Source organism: Schistocerca serialis, chromosome 7 (genome assembly GCF_023864345.2).
Source record: "Schistocerca serialis cubense isolate TAMUIC-IGC-003099 chromosome 7, iqSchSeri2.2, whole genome shotgun sequence".
Lineage (NCBI taxonomy): Eukaryota > Metazoa > Arthropoda > Insecta > Orthoptera > Acrididae > Schistocerca > Schistocerca serialis.
Genome location: NC_064644.1, coordinates 562,920,421 through 562,942,783, shown reverse-complemented (window position 1 = coordinate 562,942,783; position 22,363 = coordinate 562,920,421). Strand labels below are relative to the sequence as shown.

Sequence of the window (22,363 nt, the reverse complement as noted above, 5' to 3'; positions counted from 1 at the left end):
GGATTAGGGAAGGGTGGGGAAGGAAGTTGGCCACGTCTTTCCATTTACCTAAAGCGATTTAGGGAAATCATGGAAAACTTAAATCAGGATGCCCGGACACAGGTTTGAACCATTGTACTCCCGAATGTGAGTCCAATGTGCTAACCACTGCGCCACCTTGCTCGCTATAGTGCTTGGCTGAGGGTACCTCATACCACAACTTGTCTTTCCCTTTCCTGTTCCACTTGTAACCAGAGAAAAGCAAAATTGGCTGTCTATATCTCTCTGTACAAGCCTAAATTTTTCTTATCTTTCTGGCCCTTACACAAAATGTGTGTTGAACTTGCCTGTTCTCTAAATTTTCTTATTATTGTTTTGTGAAAATTACGCCATCTTCCCTCCGGGAATTCCAATTTGAGTTCATGAAGCATCCCTATAATGCTTGCATGTTCATCAAACCTACTCCTAACAAATCTGGCAGACTGCCTCTGAATTGCTTTGATGTCTTCCTTTAATCCAACATGGTGGGTGTTCAAAACACTCTAACAGTACTAAAGAATGTGACACATAAGTGTTCTATACATGATCTCCTTCATACACTTATCAGCCAGAACATTACGACCACCTACCTAATAGCCAGTGTGTCTACCTTTGGCACAAGTAACAGGAGTGATGTGTCATGTCATGGAAGCAGTGAGGCCTTGGTAGGTCACTGGTAAGAGTTGGCACCACATCTTCACACACAAGTCACCTAATTTCCATAAATTCCAGTGGGGGGAGGGGGGGGGGGGGTTGATGAGCTCTGATACCATGTTCAATCCCATCCCAGATGTGTTCTATTGGGTTCGTTCAAATCTGGCAAGTTGAGTGGGGGGGCAGCACATCAATTGGAACTCGCCGCTGTGTTCCTCGAACCACTCCACCATACTACTGGTCTTGTAACATGGCACATTATCTTGTTAAATGCCACTGCCATTGAGAAACATATGGTCATGAAGGAGTGTACGTGGCCTGCCACCAAGTGTGTCATACTCCTTGGCTGTCATGGTGCCTTGCATGAGTTCCACTGGATCCATGGATACCTGTGTGAATGTTCCCCAGAGCTTAATAGAGCGGCCGCCAGCTTGACTGCATCCTACAGTGCAGGTGTCAAGGAGCTGTTCCCATGGAAGATGATGAATTCGCACCATACCATTAGCATGATACAGAAGGTATCTGGATTCATCACACCTTGCAATATTCTGCCACTGTATCAACATTCAGTGCTGATGGTTGCGTGCCCATTTCAGTCATAGTTGCTGATGCCATGGTGTTAACAATGACATGTGCATGGGTTGTCGGCTATGAAGGCCCATTGTTAGTAGTGTTCAGTGCACTGTATGTTCAGACATGCTTGTACTCAGTCAAGCATTAAAGTCCAATGTTAATTCTTCTGCCACAATTCACCCCCTGTGCTGTTTTAACAGTCTTCCCAGCCTCTGATGTCCAATGTCCAACATCCAACATCTGTAATGAGAGGTGGTCGCCAAACCCCATGTCATATGTTGAAGACACTCACCTCAGTGGTCCTCAAACACCCAACAAGTTGTGCAGTTTCCAAAATGCTCAAGCTGAGCCTCCGGGTCATCACAATCTGCCAGCAGTCAACTGATTGATTGTGCAACTTCCTCAGTCTATACATGGACAGCACACTCACTGATACTATATCCACTGTGCATGTGTCTGACTAATGGTCATTCCTCACCAGGTGATGCTGCTATCACCTAGACAAATTTTTATCAATAGTAGGTCACTGGTCATAATGTTCTGCCTGATCAGTGTAGATGAGCCACACTTTCCTAAAGGGCTCCCAATACACCAAAGTTGGCCATTCACCTTCCCTACTACCCATCTCAAATGCTCACTCCATTTCATATTACAACATTATGCTTAGGTATTTAATTAATGTGACTGTGTCAAGTAAAACAGCACTAATGCTGTATTAGAGCAATAGGGGATTGTTATTCCTACTCACACACATTAACTTACTTTTTTTTTTACTTTTACTTTTACAGCAAGCTGCCATTCATCCCACTAACTAGAAAGTTTGTCATCTTGTATCCTCCTATAGCCACTCAATGATGACAGCTTCCCACACACTACAGCAACACCAGCAAACATCTTCAGACTTACACTCACTGTGACCATCAGATCATTTACTGTTGCATATTTAGAAAATTGAATGCATGAAAGGCAAGAAACAGAAGCTAGAATGACTACGTTTGCCTAAAAAGTGCAAAGAAATTACCACCAGCAGGGCATAATCGGGCATGTCAGGATGTCAAAATGGAGCTGAAATGAAGAAGTGCAAGGCGCGGCAAGATGTTGGCGTTGATCATATATGGGCACATACATGAGGGCTCGCAGAACAGTGGCCGGAAGTGCCAATGTGGAAGGGGCTACATGACCTGACATAGTGTAAACTTGGAGATGGCATTACCTATAGAGGAGCTGAGTTCAGACAGGCATGCACGAGAGACATCTGTGTTGGCCAGGCCCAGGTTCTGGAAGTGTAGTACTCGCTCTGGCTCCACTCGTGTTCATACTTAACTGCATACCTCTCTCTATGGGAAAGTAGTCAGGAATAGTGTAGTTTCAGTCAAGTCATTCATTCACTTTTTGCTCAGACAAGCATTAAAGATTATAATTGTCCAAGTCTTGCATTTTGTTCACATATTTCTTGACCGAGTTCCATAATTCCTTCAAAACGTTCAGTATGCCATTCCCACATTAGTTATACGACTTTTTCTTTTCTGGTGTCAGATGTGGAGTTGCTCATCGATTAGCATGTGGTTGTTGCCATGCTATGTGATATTGGAGTAGGTCAGTTCTATACGTAACATCAAACCCGCTCAGCCCGACACTATGTAAAACGATGGACTGAGTTTGAGAACCTGTTTTGTATTATTTGAACAACCAGAATGCAGACCAGTGGCAGAACCAGGAACCAGGTGAATTAAATAGTGTTCCTGCCATCCTGCTCTCATGAAGAAGAAGGTAGGCCCTTCAGTGCCAAGAAATGGATGGCACCAGTAGAAGAAAGAAGAGGAGGCCACGACTACCTCAGCAACAGATGGTGCCTAGGAACAAAGCAGTCATCCTGGCAGGCATCCAGGCAGCATGGGGCAACAGTAGCATAAGTTTACAGACAGTGCAGTGGCACTGGCAGCTACAGACAGCAGCATGAAGTTATGGATGATGGTTCAGGGCAGCAGAAGGCACACATCATCATCATCAGCAGTAGCAGCAGTAACAGCAGTGGTGACAATGGACAACAGCACAAGGGCAATGCTTCATAGCATACAGCACACAGCAGCAGCAGCAGCAGCAACAGCAGTGGTGACAATGGACAACAGCACAAGGGCAATGCTTCATAGCATACAGCACACAGCAGCAGCAGCAGCAACAGTAGCAGAGGAGTTCCCACTGTGAGTTAAAAAGCTAGCAGGCATGTCATATGATGTGATAATTCTTTCAAGGAACTAATGTGCACGAGTCACCCAGTAGGCAATCCTTTAGTTACCAGATTTGCTAAAATTAATAGCTCAATTCTTTAATGACACTACAGCCACTCTAAACAAGTTCCTTGGCTATTATATTGTGTTTGAAATTATCAGTCCTGAGCAGAAAGATACCTTGTTAAAATTCGAGAAAATTAAAATACTTGTTTCAGCATGCAACAAGTTGTTAGTTTTGAGACCTACCATACTACTAGAAGAATATGCCAGCAAAAGTACACTCCATTTCCATGCTTGTCTGATGTTTGTCAGTTGGCAAGAACTTGGAGAAAGCACAGCACAACTGAGCTCAAAGTTGCATAAAATGCAGCAGCACTTAAGGGAAATTATTAGAGGTACTATGTGACATTCAGAATTAGAAGGCAGCCTTGCACTTATTAGGAAGTTGAGCCGAGCAGTGTTTATCCATGGGATTTATGATAATAGGATAAAGACAAGAGTGTGCATGCACAGTGAACAGTTATCTTTAGCAGAGGTTATAGATATCGCTCTGACAGAAGAGAGTGCAATAGCCTTGGCCCGAGAAAAGATGATCACCTGAGGCACTGGCGTGGTGCCAAAAAGAAGGCTGAAAAGAAAGCCCAAAGTACTTCATATGCAGGCCATGCAGTGTGAGATTCTTGTACAAATAAAAGAATATGGAAGGTAGGGCCAGTAATATGAGGAAATTGTAGGGAAACAAATCAATCATGGGCAATGACATGTTCATGGTGTCAGTGGTGAAGTCATATAAACTCACATGCCAAGATGAATGTTTTAATGGAATCAAACCAGTCACAATGCCAGAGACTGCTCAGAGATCAGTTGCTATGAATGGAACCTGCATAGGTCAAGTAAAATCCAGCAAAACTAAGCAAGGGCATAAGAAAACAGTCAACTTACAAGCTTACTGAACTGGAGTGCCAAGAAGGCACTAATAACTGCCTGAAGTTTCTCGTGGATAGTGGGGTGTAGCTAAGCCTAGTTTGGAGAAGCTGTCTGAGAAATGGCAGAAAGTATAATCCAGCCAAATGTATTAGGATTCGGGAATTGCTAATACACTTGCAAATACAGAGAGAGAACTGTAATCCTGACATGAAGGATGGGGAGCAGAATGCAAGTGAGGTGTTACTTCCATGTAATTGGAGAAGATGTGGACCTTCTATGTGATGGGCTACCGGGTCAAGACTTCTTCAAGGGAAATGGAGTTGTTATCAGTTATGCCATCAGAATCCTGTGGATCCATGAGGCATGGATCGAAATGAAGATAGAGCAAGAATGTGAGCTCAGCACGGTGAAATTAGTATTATAAGTCATGACTTCTAGATATGGTTGCACAGATACAAGAAAGAGAATAAAAACAACAGAACAAATTCAGACATGGAGCAAAAATCTTGTAGAGAATTGAAGACAAAGTCGCAGAGTGAGATCTGCATAGTACATTTAAAGGAAAGAGAAGGCTCTTTTAGGAAAGGCTTATTAAGCATGGAGCAAGAAACACATGGAAAGGTGAGAGCGAGCAGGATAGGAAACAATTAACTGTCGAAACACAACAGAGGCAGACAACAGGGATTATCAGAGAGAAGCAAACAGGGCATATGCAAAATGAAAAAAATAGGGCACCAAGATGAATGGCTGTGCTGAATAAAAATAGGGGTAAACAGAATGAGAAAGGTATTCATTCCAAAACACAAGATCAACAAGGGTGCTTGAGGCATTAGCTAAAATAGAATCGAGAGAATGCTTAACAAGTGTGCCAAACACTACAGATGAGAGTGTGCCAGCAGACTGCCCACAGTTGGTAGTGGAAACAATACCAGGGTAGGCACTGATGTGGGAATCATTCAGAGTGAATTGTGTTGGTAAAAACAAGCCACAGTTGAAAGCAAGAGTAAGTGTACTAAAAGAGCACATCCAAGTAAGTCATCTGAATGCAGAAGAAGAAAACAGCTGTTATACAGCTATGTACCATGTACAGCGAAATTTTCCATTCTCCGATATACAAACTGCGTATACATATAGTATCAAACACAAAATTAAAGTGCTACCAGAGGCAGAGAGTAGGGTAATTTGCTCATGGCCCTACAGCATGCCACAAGCACTAAAAGGAGATCCATCGAGACATTTGAAAGGTATTAAGGAATGACATGATAGTGCCAAGCACAATTGGTTGGAATTTTCCATTAATTTTTATTCAGAAACGGATGGATACCACTGGAAAGTAAAAATGGTGAACAGTCACTGAATATGATCTCCCTAAATTCAATATACCCACTGCCATGAACAGATAAAATTCTTTACAATCAAGAAAGGCAAAGTACTTCTCATCCCTAGATTTAGTGAAGGGTTATTACTGGATCTTATTACACTGAACAGGATCAAGAAAAGATGGCTTTCAGCATGCAATATGGGCATTACAAATACAAACTAATGCCCATGAATCTAAAAACAGCTCAAAGTACATTTCAGAAGTTGATGAATTCCATTTTGACAGGATTACAAAGTGACAAGTTGTTCACCTCCCTAGGGGAACCCAATAAGCAGCTAACAGAAGTATTTGAAATATTTAGACTCCATAATATAATGCTACAGGTGGATAAATGTGAATTTTTGTGAAATGAGGTTTGCTATTTGGGACATATTGCATTAGCCAAGGGCTTGAGGCTAAACCCATGGAAGGTCAAAGTTATGAAGTCCATAGCATCAGGACTTTGAAAAGAACTACATAATTATCAGAAACATTTGCCAAATGTCTACTGGAGCAGTTTTGAGTTGGGGGAAAATCGGAAGTGACTTACTTGTTGCATATGCCTTGAGGTCACTAAATAATGTAGAAAGAGGGTACTGTGCCATAAAATGAGATGAATCCGACCAGGTGGTGTCAATCCGATCATTTACCGGTTCTTCCACATTTGGATAACTGAGCGTAGCATTTTAACAATTACATTGCAGCTGACCACTGTCGTGAATTCTTTACTAATTGTTGGAGTGCGCGCAACTGGCAATTCACATTGTCAGTAGGTGTGTGATTCTTGTGCTACACTCATGTAGTCAAGACAACAGTGCGAAAACTTCTGCTGGTACCTGTTACTTCCAAAGTGTAACTGGTAAGTTGCTATATTATTGCTTGCATACGAATGTCTTACATGATACAGTTTCGTTTTTTTTTTGTTCATTGCTAATACAGCTTAGTCACTATGTAGGCCTAATTACAAAATTGCATTTTTGTAGGGTGAATCCGATCACATGAGTATACCAAAGGTCCTGGGACTAACATGAAAATCAAACTACAAACCAGAATTTCTTCTAAATGCAGTGAGAGCTGTCAAATCGGGAAAATTAAGCATCTGGAAAGCTTCAGAGCAATACACAGTTCCATATACAACATTAAGTGACAAAATTCAAGGCAAGGTACAAATAAAAAGTAGGTGGCCAACCAGCATTAACCAACAGTGAGGAAAAAAGCCTGGTTGAAGGATTATTGTGTTGTGTGAAATGAGAGTTTCCTCTGAGGAATATAGGCATATCTCAATGAAGCAGGGAGGCTTGAAAAATGATTCTGTTACAACTGAGCTGGGCATGAGTGGGTAAAATCTTTTCTGAAAAGAAATAAAGAACTAATGATTAGGATAAGTGAAAATGTGAAGAGGGCAAAGGCACCAGGAACAGGAACAGGAACAGGACATTAAATTTGTGCTTCTACCACCTAGTTCTACTCATTTGTGTCAGCCACTTGATGTTAGCCATTTGCTGAGCAATAAAAGATTTTAGACTGTACATGTTTTGCAGATAGCTCCTGATATTTTCTGTTCATAAATCACTAACGTGAGTAGATAGTATATCAAACCTGTCACCCAGGTTGATTAAGTTTAGGTTAAAGCTGGAGGAATATGACTATCAGATCATGTATAAATGTGTCACCTATGTGCTCTCATGAGTGAGAGACGTCGGGGCAGCTGGTGCATGACAGGAAGATGACAGCAGTATTGGTCAGAATGCAGCAGAGGAAGCTGCAGTAAGGGTCAGCTACTGACAGGCAGTTAGAGACAGCAGTGTTGTTGATGTGGACAAGCCCGCAGTAGGTGTGACCACCCAGGACACAGAGCACAAGACAGTTAAGCTGAGAACAAAAGAACATTATGTTCTGAAATGTGAAAGCTGTGTCAAAGATATAGAAAATTATATCTGAAAATGCAAGGCAGCTGAACCAAGAATGGCATAAGAAATAAGTGAAAATGAAAAAGTTGCAATATTAAAACAGTTTCAAGACTCTTCCATTTGATGTGTCCTTTTTTAGACCTTTAAAACTAGATTGGAGAAATGGTAGCTGAGCCTATTGAATGGCAAGATGGTAACACAGTAGCAAGGGTATTATTTGAGAAAATTGTACTGAGGTATGGAATACTGTCAGCATTGTTGAGTAACATGGGAATTAATGTCATGAGTGAAGCTATGAAAAGAGTATGTAAACTGATTCATACTGAGAAGACATATACTGAGGTGACAAAAGTCATGGCATACCTCCTAATATCGTGTCAGTCCTCCTTTTGCCCGGCATAAGGCAGCAAATTGATGTGACATGGACTCAACAAGTCGCCACAGTCCCCTACAGAAATACTGAACCACACTGTCTTGACAGCCATCTGTAACTGTGAAAGCGTTGCTGGTGCAGGATGTATTGTAAAAATTGGCCTCTCAAGTGTGTTCCATGAATGTTTGATGGGATTCATGCAGTACGGATGGCCCCAACAACATACCGAATGGACCGCTCAGGATTGGCATCATGTTCTCTTCACCGATGACTGTCGCATATGCCTTCAACCAGACAATCGTCAGATATGTGTTTGGAGGCAACCTGGTCAGGCTGAACACCTTAGGCACACTCAGCAAGTGCAGCAATGTGGAGGTTCCCTGCTGTTTTGTGGTGGCATTATGTGGGGCCGACGTATGATGCTGGTGGACATGGAAGGTGCCATAACAGCTGTATGATATGTGAATGCCATCCTCCGACAGATAGTGCAATCATATAGGCAGCATATTGGCGAGGCATTCGTCTTCATGGACAACAATTCACAGCCCCATTGTGCACATCTTGTGAATGACTTCCTTCAGGATAATGACATCGCTTGACTAAAGTGGCCAGCATGTTCTCCAGACATGAACCCTATCGAACATGCCTGGGATAGATTGAAAAGGGCTGTTATGGATGACGTGACCCACCACCAACCACTCTGAGGGATCTATGCCAAATTGCCACTGAGGAGTGGGACAATCTGGACCAACAGTACCTTGATGAACTTTTGGATAGTATGCCATGATGAATACAGACATGTATCAATGCAAGAGGATGTGCTACTGGGTATTACAGGTACCAGTGTGTACAGCAATCTGGACCACCACCTCTGAAGGTCTCGCTGTATGGTGGTACAACATGCAATGTTTGGTTTTCATGAGCAATAAAAATGGCGGAGATGATGTTCATGTTTATCTCTATTCCAATTTTCTGTACAGGTTCTGGAACTCTATGAACCGAGGTGATACTAAAAATATTTTTGATGAGTGTAGTTTGTGTGCTACGTATTATAGAACTGTATGTAATCCTTCAGTCATTCACTTATTTATACCTTAATGGTGATAATATGTAAGTTATGAGTGGGCTATGTTTAATCATTGACATTCCCAAATATTTAACAAAATTTTGTAGTGATATGTGGGAAATGAGAGCCATTGATTAATGTTTACACAATTTTGGAGCTGATGTTACAAAATTATCCTAATGAAAAGGTCTTAAAAATAGCTACAAAAGAGTATAAACATGTCATATCATGAAATTTAATTACTGATAGGTTCTATGAATGGCATTTGGAAATGATTTACAATAGTAGTTTAACTACCTTATTTATTAATGAACCTCATTATTGCATCACGGAACTATTCTTTGGGGATATTAGGCACCACTCATGGACAGCTGCCTGCAAATCTCCTTCGTTTTTGAATCTCTTACCTCACAGTGTATCCTTCATGTTATTGAACAAAGCATCATCAGATGGAGCAAGATCTGATTAATATGGTGTGTGTGCCACAACAATGAACCTCCATTAATCAAATTTGCAGTCAGGCACTGCTGGTGTGGGGCCACGCATTTCGTTCTGCTAGCGAATCCTGTGATGCAGATATAAATAGCCTTTTGTGTGGGAGCTTCTTGACAACCCACTGCAAATAAATATTTATAAATATCTGTTGTTTTGGCTCCTTTCTTGCACAGAAACCATGTGATCCATCTTTGAGCATGATATTTGCCTTCCATAGCTTTCTCTACTTAACAACAAACAAGTCCTGCCCTTTCACTATAAACAGTGTTCACAACTGATATCCAGCATCTGCATACTGAACAAGAATCAATACATCATCCTATGAGAGGACATGCCTATTGTTTGAGTGGCATTTGTAAAACAACACAATTGTAAATCATTTCCGAACATCTCTTGTAGTATTTTTCTTACCAATAAGGCTGCAGGAGTTACAATTTTCCACATCCACCTCCAAAAAAACTTCCATGTTTCTGATTGTGGACCAATCATTTCCTGTATATCGGCAAGAAACCTGTTAGCACCATAGACCCAGGAAATGATAATACATTCCACAATAGCTATCAATAGGACTGACCAGTTGGCTGCATATTTGTCCACCAACTGGAGCCAGTACATACCACTCTGAAAATAAATATTACCAAATATTAATGTGATGTATCTTATTTTATGTGTCAGTTAGACATTAAATATGATTTAATATTTGTAATTTTTTGTGCTAACAAAATATGTAGAACATAACATGCTGTCATGTAAACTAACTTCATATAAAACACTTTGAACTGACAGTCTGCCAAACTTTACAGGTTCGTTAACGTGAAGGAATCTATCATAGACCATTGATTAAGGTCACCTGCCTCACATATGATGGGATTTACAGGTGAGAAGGGGTTTCATGAGATGGAAATAAGACAGATGGCTCATTTTTCACATCTCATACTGGTAGAGATAATACCTTGCCACATTCAGTAACTGTCTGAGGTAAATTCCTTCCCTTTCTGGAACTAGTAATACTTAATATATCTGTGTCTGTTTTCTCTTCATTCTGAAAACTGGTCTGGTGCAGCTTTCCATGCAGTACATCCTATGCAAAAATTTTCATCTCTGGATAACTATTACAACATATACCCACTTGAACCTGCTTACACCACCTTGTCAAAACAACAGGTGGGGTCATCTCAAGTAGGGATGAAAGTGACTTGCCCCTCCTTTCCTACCTTTCCCAATCCATCCCTCCATTTCATTATTATAGGATCTGAAGGTCCATGACAGAACATGAATTCTGTAAACGAGCACAGTACCTCTCAAAAACCCTCTAAGAAATCAGTTTTCTAGATATGAAGATCTGAGCACTGCTAAAGACAAATGATTTCAAGTGTTATCTAAACAAAGGAATTGGTAGCTGAGTGAGCAGCATTTGAATCTCTTAATGATGTCACTGGTTTGATTCTTGTTAACCACAACTTTCATTTTTTAACTTTACTTTATATTTCACATTATCAGCACACTGAAGTGTTAATTAACAAATACTGAACAGTATTTTTAATAATAACATTCTTTTATTTTTAATTGCTAACTGCATGAAAATATGAGTATTCATAATTAATTAAAAACTGGTAATAAATGAGATTGTTGTGACAGTGCCCTCGACATTTAACAGTGCCGCCATGACAGTACGCGCAAACGGCGATAAAGGCACTCTGCAACTCGGGAGCGTGGGAGCGCCACCTAGCTACGAACGGCACCAGCCGCATGTCACAGCATGGCAGTCGAATGACAGATACTGAGTTGTTCGCATGTAACCAGCTATTGTTCTACGTTTGTATATCCACACAATTATTGGTGATTAAAGGTTATAACACTTTTTGGCGACGAGGTCGGATATTTTTTTTTTCACTGCATTGTGGATTTGTGTGTTCGTGATGGGGCAGACATGGAACAGCTTATGCAAGTGCTCAATGAACAACAAACACAGCTGACAGCTGCTATTCAGGTGTTGTCGATGTTGCTTACTCATCGTCTGTCTTCCTCTTCTCTGCCTCCATTCCCTCCTTATGACGAGGCCGCTGAAGACTGGGAGGATTATGAGAAGCGTTTGTGGCAACACTTCTTGGCTTTCGGCGTTGTCGACACTCCTATGTGTAAGTCGTTATTTTTATCTTGGATTTCCCCATGGATCTATCAGCTGCTATCTCAGTTAGCCCCTTTGCGGGAACCTGCCTCTCTGTCCTTCCAAGAAATGTGTGACTTATTGTCTAATTATTACCGAAAAAACACCCACGTTGTTGCCACCCGTGTGGTATTCTACCGGTGTCGTAAACAGCCCCATCAATCTTACCGGGCTTGGGCGGCGGAACTACACGGTCTGAGTAGGAAATGTCAGTTTGTCACGGATACTCATCATGAGTCTTATGCTGATTCAATGGTTAGGGATGCTATTCTACGGCTTGCTCCTGATAAAGAAGTTTGGCAACATGCCCTACAACTGCCAAACCCGTCATTGTCAGAAGTTTTAAGCATCGCTCAATCCTTTGAAGTGTCTCATGCTGCTGGTGCGCAAATAGACATGTGGTGTGATGTAGGCGCTGTACAGTCAACTTTCGACACCGACAATTTGCCTGTTTCACAGGAGAACGAAGATGTGGCGGTGGTTCACTTGCATAAACAACGTCGCGTTGGGCTGCAACGCTCACAGCGAAAACAGCAACCACAGAAGCAGGTTCGTTCCGCACTTCCTTCTTGTCCACGTTGTTTCATACAGCATGACAGGGCCACGTGTCCAAAATGTTGGGCCACGTGTAATTCATGTAGGAGAAAAGGCCACATTGCTTCTGTGTGTCAGTCCCCTAAAGTTCCTGTCAACGAGGACGAGGCATCGGACATGGATGTTAACTGTGTGCTTTTTCAAACAAATAAGTTGTTTCCAGAATGAGATTTTCACTCTGCAGCGGAGTGTGCGCTGATATGAAACTTCCTGGCAGATTAAAACTGTGTGCCCGACCGAGACTCGAACTCGGGACCTTTGCCTTTGCCGCGAAAGGCAAAGGTCCCGAGTTCGAGTCTCGGTCGGGCACACAGTTTTAATCTGCCAGGAAGTTTCAAATAAGTTGTTTGTTACTGTTTGTGTTCTGGATAAAGACATTCGCATGCAAGTGGACACTGGCTCTGCAGTAACTCTCATTAATTCTCGCACGTATTTGGAGTTGGGCTCCCCTCCCTTGTCTCCAGTTACGTGAAATCTGAGAACTTACAATAAACAGAAAATGCCTATCATTGGCCATTTGATGCTTCCACTGCCTACAAGACTATTGTTAAGCCCCTCACGTTTTATGTGGTGGATCATGCGGGCACTGAAAACCTGTTCGGTTATGATGCTTTCCAGTTGTTCGGGTTCTCCATTGATGATGATTTGCACCTCATATCTGAGGATATTCCGTATCAACAGCTGGATAGATTGTGTTCTGAATTTTCGTCCGTGTTCTCTGCTGGTCTGGGTCGTGCCAAGGATTTTGAAGCCCACATTACTCTTAAACCTTCAGCTCGCCCTAAGTTTTTCTGGGCACGTCCTATTCTGGTGGCGTTGCGTGCACCTGTCAAGGCTGAGATAGACAGGTTAACAGCTTCAGGGATTCTCCTTCCTGTTACCTCCAGCGAATGGGCATCGCCAATCGTCGTGGTTTCCAAACCAAATGGGAGTCTGCGATTGTGTGGTGATTTTAAAGCCACTGTCAACGCTCAGAGCCTCATTGACACTTATCCTCTTCCCCGTCCTGAGGAGTTATTTACCAAGCTCGCTGGGGGCCAGTTCTTTTCCAAACTTGACTTATCGGAGGCGCACCATCAGTTGCCGTTGGATGCTTCTTCCAAGGAATTTCTCGTCATCAACACTCCTTGTGGGTTGTATCAGTACCAGTGGTTACAATTTGGCGTTGCTAGCATGCCAGCCATTTTTCAGCGGTTTTTGGAACAGCTCACGGCTTCCGTTCCCGGCTGCATAAATTATCTGGATGACATTGTTGTCATGGGGGCCTCCACTGAGGAGCACCTTCGCAATTTGCGTTCACTGTTTCGGGTTTTGCATTCAGCTGGGTTGAGGTGCAATCTGGACAAGTCACAGTTCTTCCAACCCTCCATTGAGTATCTTGGTTTCCACTTGTCCCGTGAGGGTATACGGCCTCTACGTCAGCACGTTGCGGCCATTAACGCTCTACCCCGGCCGTCTACGGTCAAAAAACTTCAGGCGTTTCTAGGCAAGATTGCTTATTATCACAAATTCATTCCATCCGCGGTGGCGGTAGCTCATCCTCTGCATCAGCTGTTACGCAAAAACGTCCCTTTCTGTTGGTCCGACGAGTGTGAGCAGCCTTTTGTCTGCCTGAAGGCTCATTTGCAGTCGGTGCCTTGTCTTGCCACATTCCGTCCAGGTCAGCACTTGGTTCTGGCGACTGACGCGTCACTGTATGGCCTGGGGACTGTTCTCGCCCATCGGTATGAGGATGGGTCGGAACGACACATCGCCTATGCTTCCAAGACCCTCAACGATGCGCAACGGCATTACTCTCAAATCGAAAAGGAGGTGCTCGCTATCATTTATGCTCTAAAAAACTTCAGCATTTTTTTGTATGGTTCTAAGTTTCACCTCACCACCGACCACAAGCTGCTGGTCTCTCTGTTCGGCCCATCGGTGTCGCTTCCGGATAAGGCAGCTCACCACCTGCAATGTTGGGCCTTATACTTGTCTTGTTTTCACTATGAGATTCACTATCGCCCCACGGCCCAGCACGCCAACGCTGACGCATTGTCGCGATTGCCGATGGGCCCCAACCCGGTTTTCGATCATGATGAACTACTCTGTTTCCACATTGATGAGGAAGAATGTCGTGCGGTCGAGGGTTTTCCACTTACAGGTTCACAGGTCACGTCGGCTACTGCGCAGGACCCGGTCCTGCGTCAGGTGATCGGTTTTGTTCAACGGGGTTGGCTGGACAGGACCAAGGACCGGGCATTGGATCCCCTTCGCAACTACCATGCCTTACGCCTTCGTCTGTCTGTTTGTGATGGTGTTGTTCTTCTGACCACGGATGGCGCATCTCCACAGGTCGTGGTGCCAGCCTCTCTTTGCAAAGATGTTCTCAAACTGTTGCATGAAGGCCATTGGGGTATTTCTCGGACTAAGCCCCTGGCCCACAGGCACGTTTATTGGCCCGGTATTGATTTGGACATCGCCCACATGGTTGCTGCATGTGGTCAGTGTGCTCAACAACTGGCTGCACCTCGTACAATGCCCTCTCTGTGGCCTGATCCGGTGCAGCCATGGGAACAGGTGCACGCTGACTTTGCCGGCCCCTTCCTCGGTACTTATTGGCTACTGTTGATTGACGCCTTCTCGAAGTTTCCGTTTGTTGTTCGATGTCCGTCGCCCACCACTGTGGCGACGAAGCTGGCTTTGTCCAAAATCTTTGTGCTAGAAGGTCTTCCATCCACGATCGTCACGGACAATGGCCCTCAGTTCTCTTCGCAGGCCTTCCGTGATTTTTGTACTGGACAAGAGATTCATCATGTTACAGCACTGCCTTTCCATCCGCAATCAAATGGGGAGGTTGAGTGCCTTGTCCGCACTTTCAAGAGCCAGATGAAAAAATTCCTTAGTGATTTTTCCACAGATGACGCTCTGCTGCAATTTCTGAGTTCTTATCGCTTCACGCCTCTGGGTGATTGCAGCCCTGCTGAACTCTTGCATGGCCGCCAACCACGCACTCTACTGCACCTGCTTCACCCTGTCAGGCCTTGTACTGTGTCCCCTAGTGTAGGAAAATACTCAGTGGGCGCCGATGTGTGGGCACGAGGGTATGGATCTCGCCCTAAATGGATTCCAGGGGTGGTCAAGGCTCTTCGCGGCCGCCGGCTTTCTGAAATACGTACGGACGACAGCATGGTTGTTCGCCATTACGACCAGATGCGCCGATGAGTGGTGGCCATGCCGGTGCCACCGCCTTTTCCTTTGCCTCCATCAGCCCGAGAAGCCAGTCCTGTCGCTGCGGCCAATCTACCATACGTGTTGATGCAGCCGACGTCGCTGCCGCTTCCGAGTACGCCGTAACCGGCCCCAGTCGCAACGCCGCCATCTCCGGGACCCATCTCGCTGGAGCACACCCCCAGGTCCACGACACCTATGGATGCTGCTCCGGAGTTTTCACCCATCATCTCGTCCAGGAGGCACATTCCACGCACGAGCTTCCGTCCTGGACATTTTCGACCATACTCTCGTGTCTCTCCGCGGGATCTTCTCAGGGCCTCACAAGAGGCCATGGATGTCTCCACACTGTCCATGTCTCCAAAGAAGTGAGTTTTTTTTTCAAGGGGGGAAAAGTGTTGTGACAATGCCCTCGACATTTAACAGTGCCGCCACGACAGTACGCGCAAACGGCGATAGAGGCGCTCCGCATCTCGGGAGCGCGGGAGCGCCACCTAGCTATGAACGGTGCCGGTCGAATGTCACGGCACGGCAGTCGAATGACAGATACTGAGTTGTTCGCATGTAACCAGCTATTGTTCTATGTTTGTATATCCACACAATTATTGGTGATTAAAGGTTATAACAGAGATATGTCTTATTGTTAAAAAACTACATATAAAGTTTCTAATATCATACTTGTATTTATTCATGATATTTAGAAATAAAAAGTAACTTATTTTCTATTTGATATTTTAAACTTATGTGCCAAATTCCAATCCATTATTAATAGTCACATTTTCATCCAATGAGTAATTAAAAATAAAAGTTGTTATCTACATTTTATCTTAATTTTGATGCAATGTTTCTTAAAAACATTCCAATTTTAATTCAAATTAAAGCAAAAAAATGGACAGTATAAAATTCTCAAAATTTTGAACAGTTAACAGTGTTTGGGTCTTCAAATCTTCAAAGTCAATTTTTTCTAGTGTTTTGTGAAGTTCATTTACTTTAGGAATTTCATGTCTTGGCACTGACATTTAAATCCCATAAATATGAGAGACATCAAGAGGACAGAGCAGTCCATGAGGTCCCCTTGTTAGTGTCTGGTTTACTTTAGTTGTTCTTGCTTTAGTGCTGCTTAGCAAATGCTTCTGTCGTAAATATTGTCAAACCAAAAATTGAAACACTCCAAAGTTCTAAAGTAAGGAACAATGATCAAAGGTCAACATAATAACATGTAACAATGATAGGAGCATTAAAAATCTAAAAAATAAATAATAATAAATAAAAAATAAAAAAATGCTCCAAAATAAACTGAAATGCATCTTATTAATCACTCCTGCAAATTACTTGGAGACCTAAATTTTGAGACTGGAACTTCTTATTGGTAATGTAAGTAAAAATGTTGTTCATAAAATAACCTCCATAACAACAAAACAGAGTGTTACTGTCCTGCAGAGGTATCTATCACTTATATTTTGTGATACGCACACTAACAGATAACTTCGACACAACAAGAGACTGGGTGCAGACTTACTACAAATTATCATTTCTGAATACAAATCAGAAGATAAATATAAGCAGTACAATTGTCAAAACAGCTGGTTTTTTTTTTTTTTTTTTTTTTGTCAAAGCCTTAATTTTTTTGTATGGGGTGTAAATTGTTTGGTTGTTGCTATTTTAAGCATATGTTGCGAAAATGCAGCAATTACTAATGTTACTTGGTGGTTCATGCAGAAACTGTTCACTGTACTGTTTACTTGTGGATTCCTTTATTAATTCCACAAGTTGCTTTTATTTCATTCCTGAAGCATATATACAAGCTACCCGAGAAGTGTTTGTACCTCTCTTTACTTTGTACAGTTGGGGAAATAAACAATTGTGATTCTTCCATCTCTTCTGGTGAATTTTATAACAAAACAGCAACAGATGTATTGCCAGATTTTATTGTACAAAAGGCACAATATTTCAGCAAGAGGTCCTGCTGTCAGCAACACCAGGTCTTCTGATGAACTGATATGTGTGTGCGTGGGGGGGGAGTCAGTTTGGTGAAGCCTTATATTCCCATCTCCACTACCCCCGCTGTCCATATGCCACTGCATGCATTTAGGTGATAGCAGCAGTAGCCCAGTCAATCTCACAGGTCAGTTCTTTATGTTTGTTTAAAATTCCATTGATGCAGCTAATTAAACCAAGAGTGGGGTACCAAACTATGTTGAGTTTATCATGGTTGACAAGTTGGTCCCTGGTTTGAATCTCAATGCACTCCTTGCAAATGCTGCACAAGTAATGAGATGGTGGAGACAGAACTCTGGTGTAGTTGTACTCCACGTCATGTATTTTGGAAAGACTTCTACAGCTGCAAACCACTTTATTACCTGTATGAGAGACTGGATTGTTGGTGTCATCTAGACTACTTTTGACGCCCCACAGAGCACACCCACAGGCTGATAAATATTGAAATTTGAACATCTTTTGGAGGAACCACCTATAGGAACTCCTTTCAAGACTATCATCAACCTGACCATCAGTGAATTGGATAGGAATGTTACTTTAGCCCTGGAGAAGGGCCTCAACATTGCACTCACACCAACTTCAGACAAGGGCAATACTATTGATATCCTTTCTCACAAAGATTATATTGAGAAGATGTGGAGCCTGCTGTAGGATGAGATGTACCAGAAGATAGATAGTGATCTGACCACAAAGACAGAGAAGATATAACAAAGCTATGTATATGTGCAGTACAGGCATATTGAGGGGGTCAGGATGGGCAGCACATTCTCATTGGTAGTGACTAACTTGTATGTAGAACATATCAAAGATGAAGCACTCGAATCACTATCACTGAAATCAACCTGCTTATCCTGTATACTGGAATCACGTTTGTAATATGGACACATGGAAGACATGGGCTAAACAGATTCCTTAACACCTCAACTCCCTTCCACAAATATTAGATTAATGATATAGACTGAAGTGGACATTAAGCTACTCTTTCTGGGTATCATGATGAAGAGGAAGGCAGATAGATCTTTGGATCACAGCATATACTGCACCTAAAGACTCACACTGACTTATATCCACATGCCAGCAGCTACCACTGTCAGCACAGAAAACTGGTGTACTTAAAACCCTGACACACAGAATATGTATGCTCTTTGAGCCAGAGAAGGCATTCAAGAAAAATGGCTTCACTGATGGACTGATTCAGTAGGCACTATATGAAACTCCTGCTTCCCTAGCCTCCAGACTAGGGAGGAACAGGAACAGAGAATTTCCACTGTATTTGTGCCACACATGATGGCATTATTGGGGAAAGTAAGATACACCCTCTAGAAACACAACATTAAGACTTTCTGCCCATTCACTAAGACACAAGTGTTACCAAGGATGATCTTACACTTCACAAGGCCATAGTGTATCAAATCCTCTGCTGGTATGGCACCATATGAAGGTGTCAGCAGAAGAATGTGCTAAACCTTAATTTACTAAGAATTGGACTCATAATTTTATGTGTCGCATTTCGAATGTGCCACATGCTGGTTAAGTAGTGATTCCCCAAGTATCACTAGAGACCACTATCTACTATGCATATTTTGTATTATTGCATTTATGTTCTTGTCTTTGAATTGAACCACACATATAAACTGCAAAGTCTCAAAATAAACCCTTGTATGTTAGCACTTTCTTCTGTTCACAGACATGCACTGTTGAAGACTGCTGCTGAAAACATCAGTGATATACTCATTTCATTCAGTCCAAAAAGTCAGCAGCCAGGAAACATTGCCTTTGTGAAATGCATGGGGTGAAGTACCACTGCACCAGAGCTCTGGCTCATTACTGGAACTGCATCATTAAGGAATCAATTGAGATTCAAGCCAGGAGCCAACATATCAACTGTGACACATGCTACAACCTTAGTACAAGTTAGTTTAATTATAATCAAGAAGGAAACTTTTAACAAACAACCTTAGTACAAGTTAGTTTAATTATAATCAAGAAGGAAACTTTTAACAAACAAAGGGAACTGACATCTGGAATTGATGGAGTCACTGTAGCCATGAGACTGAAACATGGTGTGAGTAGCAGACAGCTTGCTGCAATCGACACATTGGCAGCAATGCACTTCTAGAAACCGACTATGGATGGAACACTGCAGGAAAGTGGTAGAGGTGCAAGCAACCTCCATGCCACCAGACGATCATTTTATCAGTACACCTGGTGATGGCAACATGACCAATACTGAAATATGGTTCCCTTTGTGCACAAACATCTGGCAGTCCACTTGTATATTATTTCCTTAAATAAATAGTTGTTTTATTGATAACTCTCCTCTGAAGCTGACAAGAAGCATTGTTGTCAATATTAGGTTGTTTTGTTTTAGTATTGCTTTATTTCAGTTGTGGTGCCATGGCTAATGTGAGTGGATGTAGTCACACTGTTGAGGAAGGATTTGTGATGAGGGTAAGGGTAATTGTGGGTGCTAGAACATCCACAGATATGAGATAATGAGCATTTTATAGGTTGCTTTGAGTAGAACCCACTTCATAAAGCAACCCTGCCTAATAGGGAGAAATGTACTTTTGTTTCAAACAATGGAAAATCCAGGATGGAATGTAACAATATTATGAAAGGAAAGTTGCTACTTACCATATAGTGGAGATGCTAAGTTGCAGATAGGCACAACAAAAAGACTGTCACAAATAAGCTTTTGGCCAGCAAGGCCTTCATTCAAAACACACACACACACACACACACACACACACGACTGCAGTCTCAAGCAACTGAAGCCACATTGTTTCAGTTGCCAGAGATTGCAGTCAAGTATGTGTGAGTTGCATTTGGTGTGTGTGTGTGTGTGTGTGTGTGTGTGTGTGTGTGTGTGTGTGTGTGTGTGTGTTTGTGTGTGTGTGTGTGTGTGTGTGTGTGTGTGTGTGTGTCATCTATTTTCGACAAAAAAGGCCTTGCTAGCCAAAAGCTTATTTGAAACAGTCTTTTTGTCATGCCTATCTGCGACTAAGCACCTCCACTGTATGGTGGGTAGCAAACTTTCTTTTCATAATATTGTACTTTTGTTTCAGGCAGTTTAAAAGACAGACGACACAGTGCACATAGAAAAAAACATGAGAGTAAACATGTGCTGCTGTCACTTAATCAAATGAGCAGTCTTCAATGAAATCCACTAGCAAAAGAGCATCTGAACTTCAAGTACCATGAACAATAAATACAAAGATTTAGACTGATGCTTGTGAATGAATTGTCTGACAACAACATGGAGCAGCAAGTGGCATCCTCCCATGCTCTGTTAGCACAGTTTCAAAATGCCTTACCTTGCTCACGAGTATTACCTTCTGATGAAATGTACAATATACTGCAGTTCACATATAAGGAACGTGATTTTCTGCTCTAAGGATAATTCCCCATTATGTGCAGGGGTTTGAAAGGAATCCACTTCATATAATGATATGGGCCAGGATGTCATGGCAACCTTCATTTGGACCACATTTTTTTGAAGACTAGTTGGATAGAACATGTTATTTGGACATGTTGGAAACATGATAATATTCAGGTTGAACATAAGGCAGTCGTGGATCATACGTGTTTACAGTAGGACATAGATCCAGCACACACAGTTGTTCAGGTGATAAACAATTCTGAGGTTGATGGACTTGTATATTATTTCCTTAAATAAATAGTTGTTTTACTGATAACTCTCCTTTGAAGCTGACAAGAAGCACTGTTGTCAATATTATGTTGTTTTGTTTTAGTATTGCTTTATTTCAGTTGTTGTGCCATGGCTAATGTGAGTGGATGCAGTCACACTGTTGAGGAAGGATTAGTGATGTGGGTAAGGGTAATTGTGGGTGCTAGAACATCCACAGATGCATGATTCTGCAACATCTTCAACACTAGTTCAAATGGCCAGCGTGGATCCTGGATCTCCCCATGCCAGACAACTCATTATGGGTTACAATCGAGTATAGGTGGTTCAATATTGGTACAAGATTAATGAAGAGTTATGGAAAAGTGTTGAGGAAAACTTGTAGCGTGAATTCCTCAGATGCTCTGCATGATGTTGCACATACAGGTCTGCTGAATACATAGTTTTTATGTACTCCAATATACAATATAGTGTTTTAACCCTTGTATATAATACAGTATTTTGCACTTGACAGATTAAAAGGAAACAGTGGTTCAATAGGTGAACGTTATGACAATATGGGCATATTTTAGTCACAAATCTTTCTTCTTCTTCCTTCTGTAGCAATCAATTCAAGGAATGGATGGCAGCAGCCCTTAAATCACAAATCTAATCAAAATAAATAATCAGTATTAAGATAGGTTTTTACTCACTACAGAAATGAGGTGTTGAATAGCAGACAGGCATATTATTTAATAGTGGACTAGATTTAACAGTCCACTGTTAAATGTGTCTGTCTGCATTCAATGCCTCTTCTATGTGGTCAGTAGCAATCTGTCGTAATACTTATAGCATTATTTCATCAGAGGTTCTCTTTTATACAAAATAAAGGATAATGTGGTTAACAACAAAGAGTAGATGAAATTCACTATTACCATTAAAAATTTAGTAATATCTGTTTGACACTATGTGTTAAAAACTAGTAAAAATTATTTGACTCATCAATAGTAATATGTTCAAATCAGAAAATTAAACAATTGCTAATTTTTATTGGCAATCATCTATAGTTTTGTCACTCTCAGATATTGTAGATGTTCACCATGAGATAATATTTTAGAAATGGGTTTCATACTTAATGCTAAGTAACTTTGCCCACATG

The 22,363-nt window shown here is 42.0% G+C and overlaps 1 protein-coding gene across 1 annotated transcript in view; it reads right to left on the bottom strand.

The window, feature by feature from the left end:
• LOC126413249 (sodium- and chloride-dependent glycine transporter 2-like) overlaps positions 1-22,363 on the bottom strand; it is a 513,853-nt gene that overhangs the window by 38,746 nt on the left and 452,744 nt on the right. Inside the window, exon 9 of the mRNA XM_050083149.1 lies at positions 10,019-10,228. Coding sequence (XP_049939106.1) covers positions 10,019-10,228 — 210 coding nt within the window. The remainder of the gene's footprint in view (positions 1-10,018; positions 10,229-22,363) is intronic.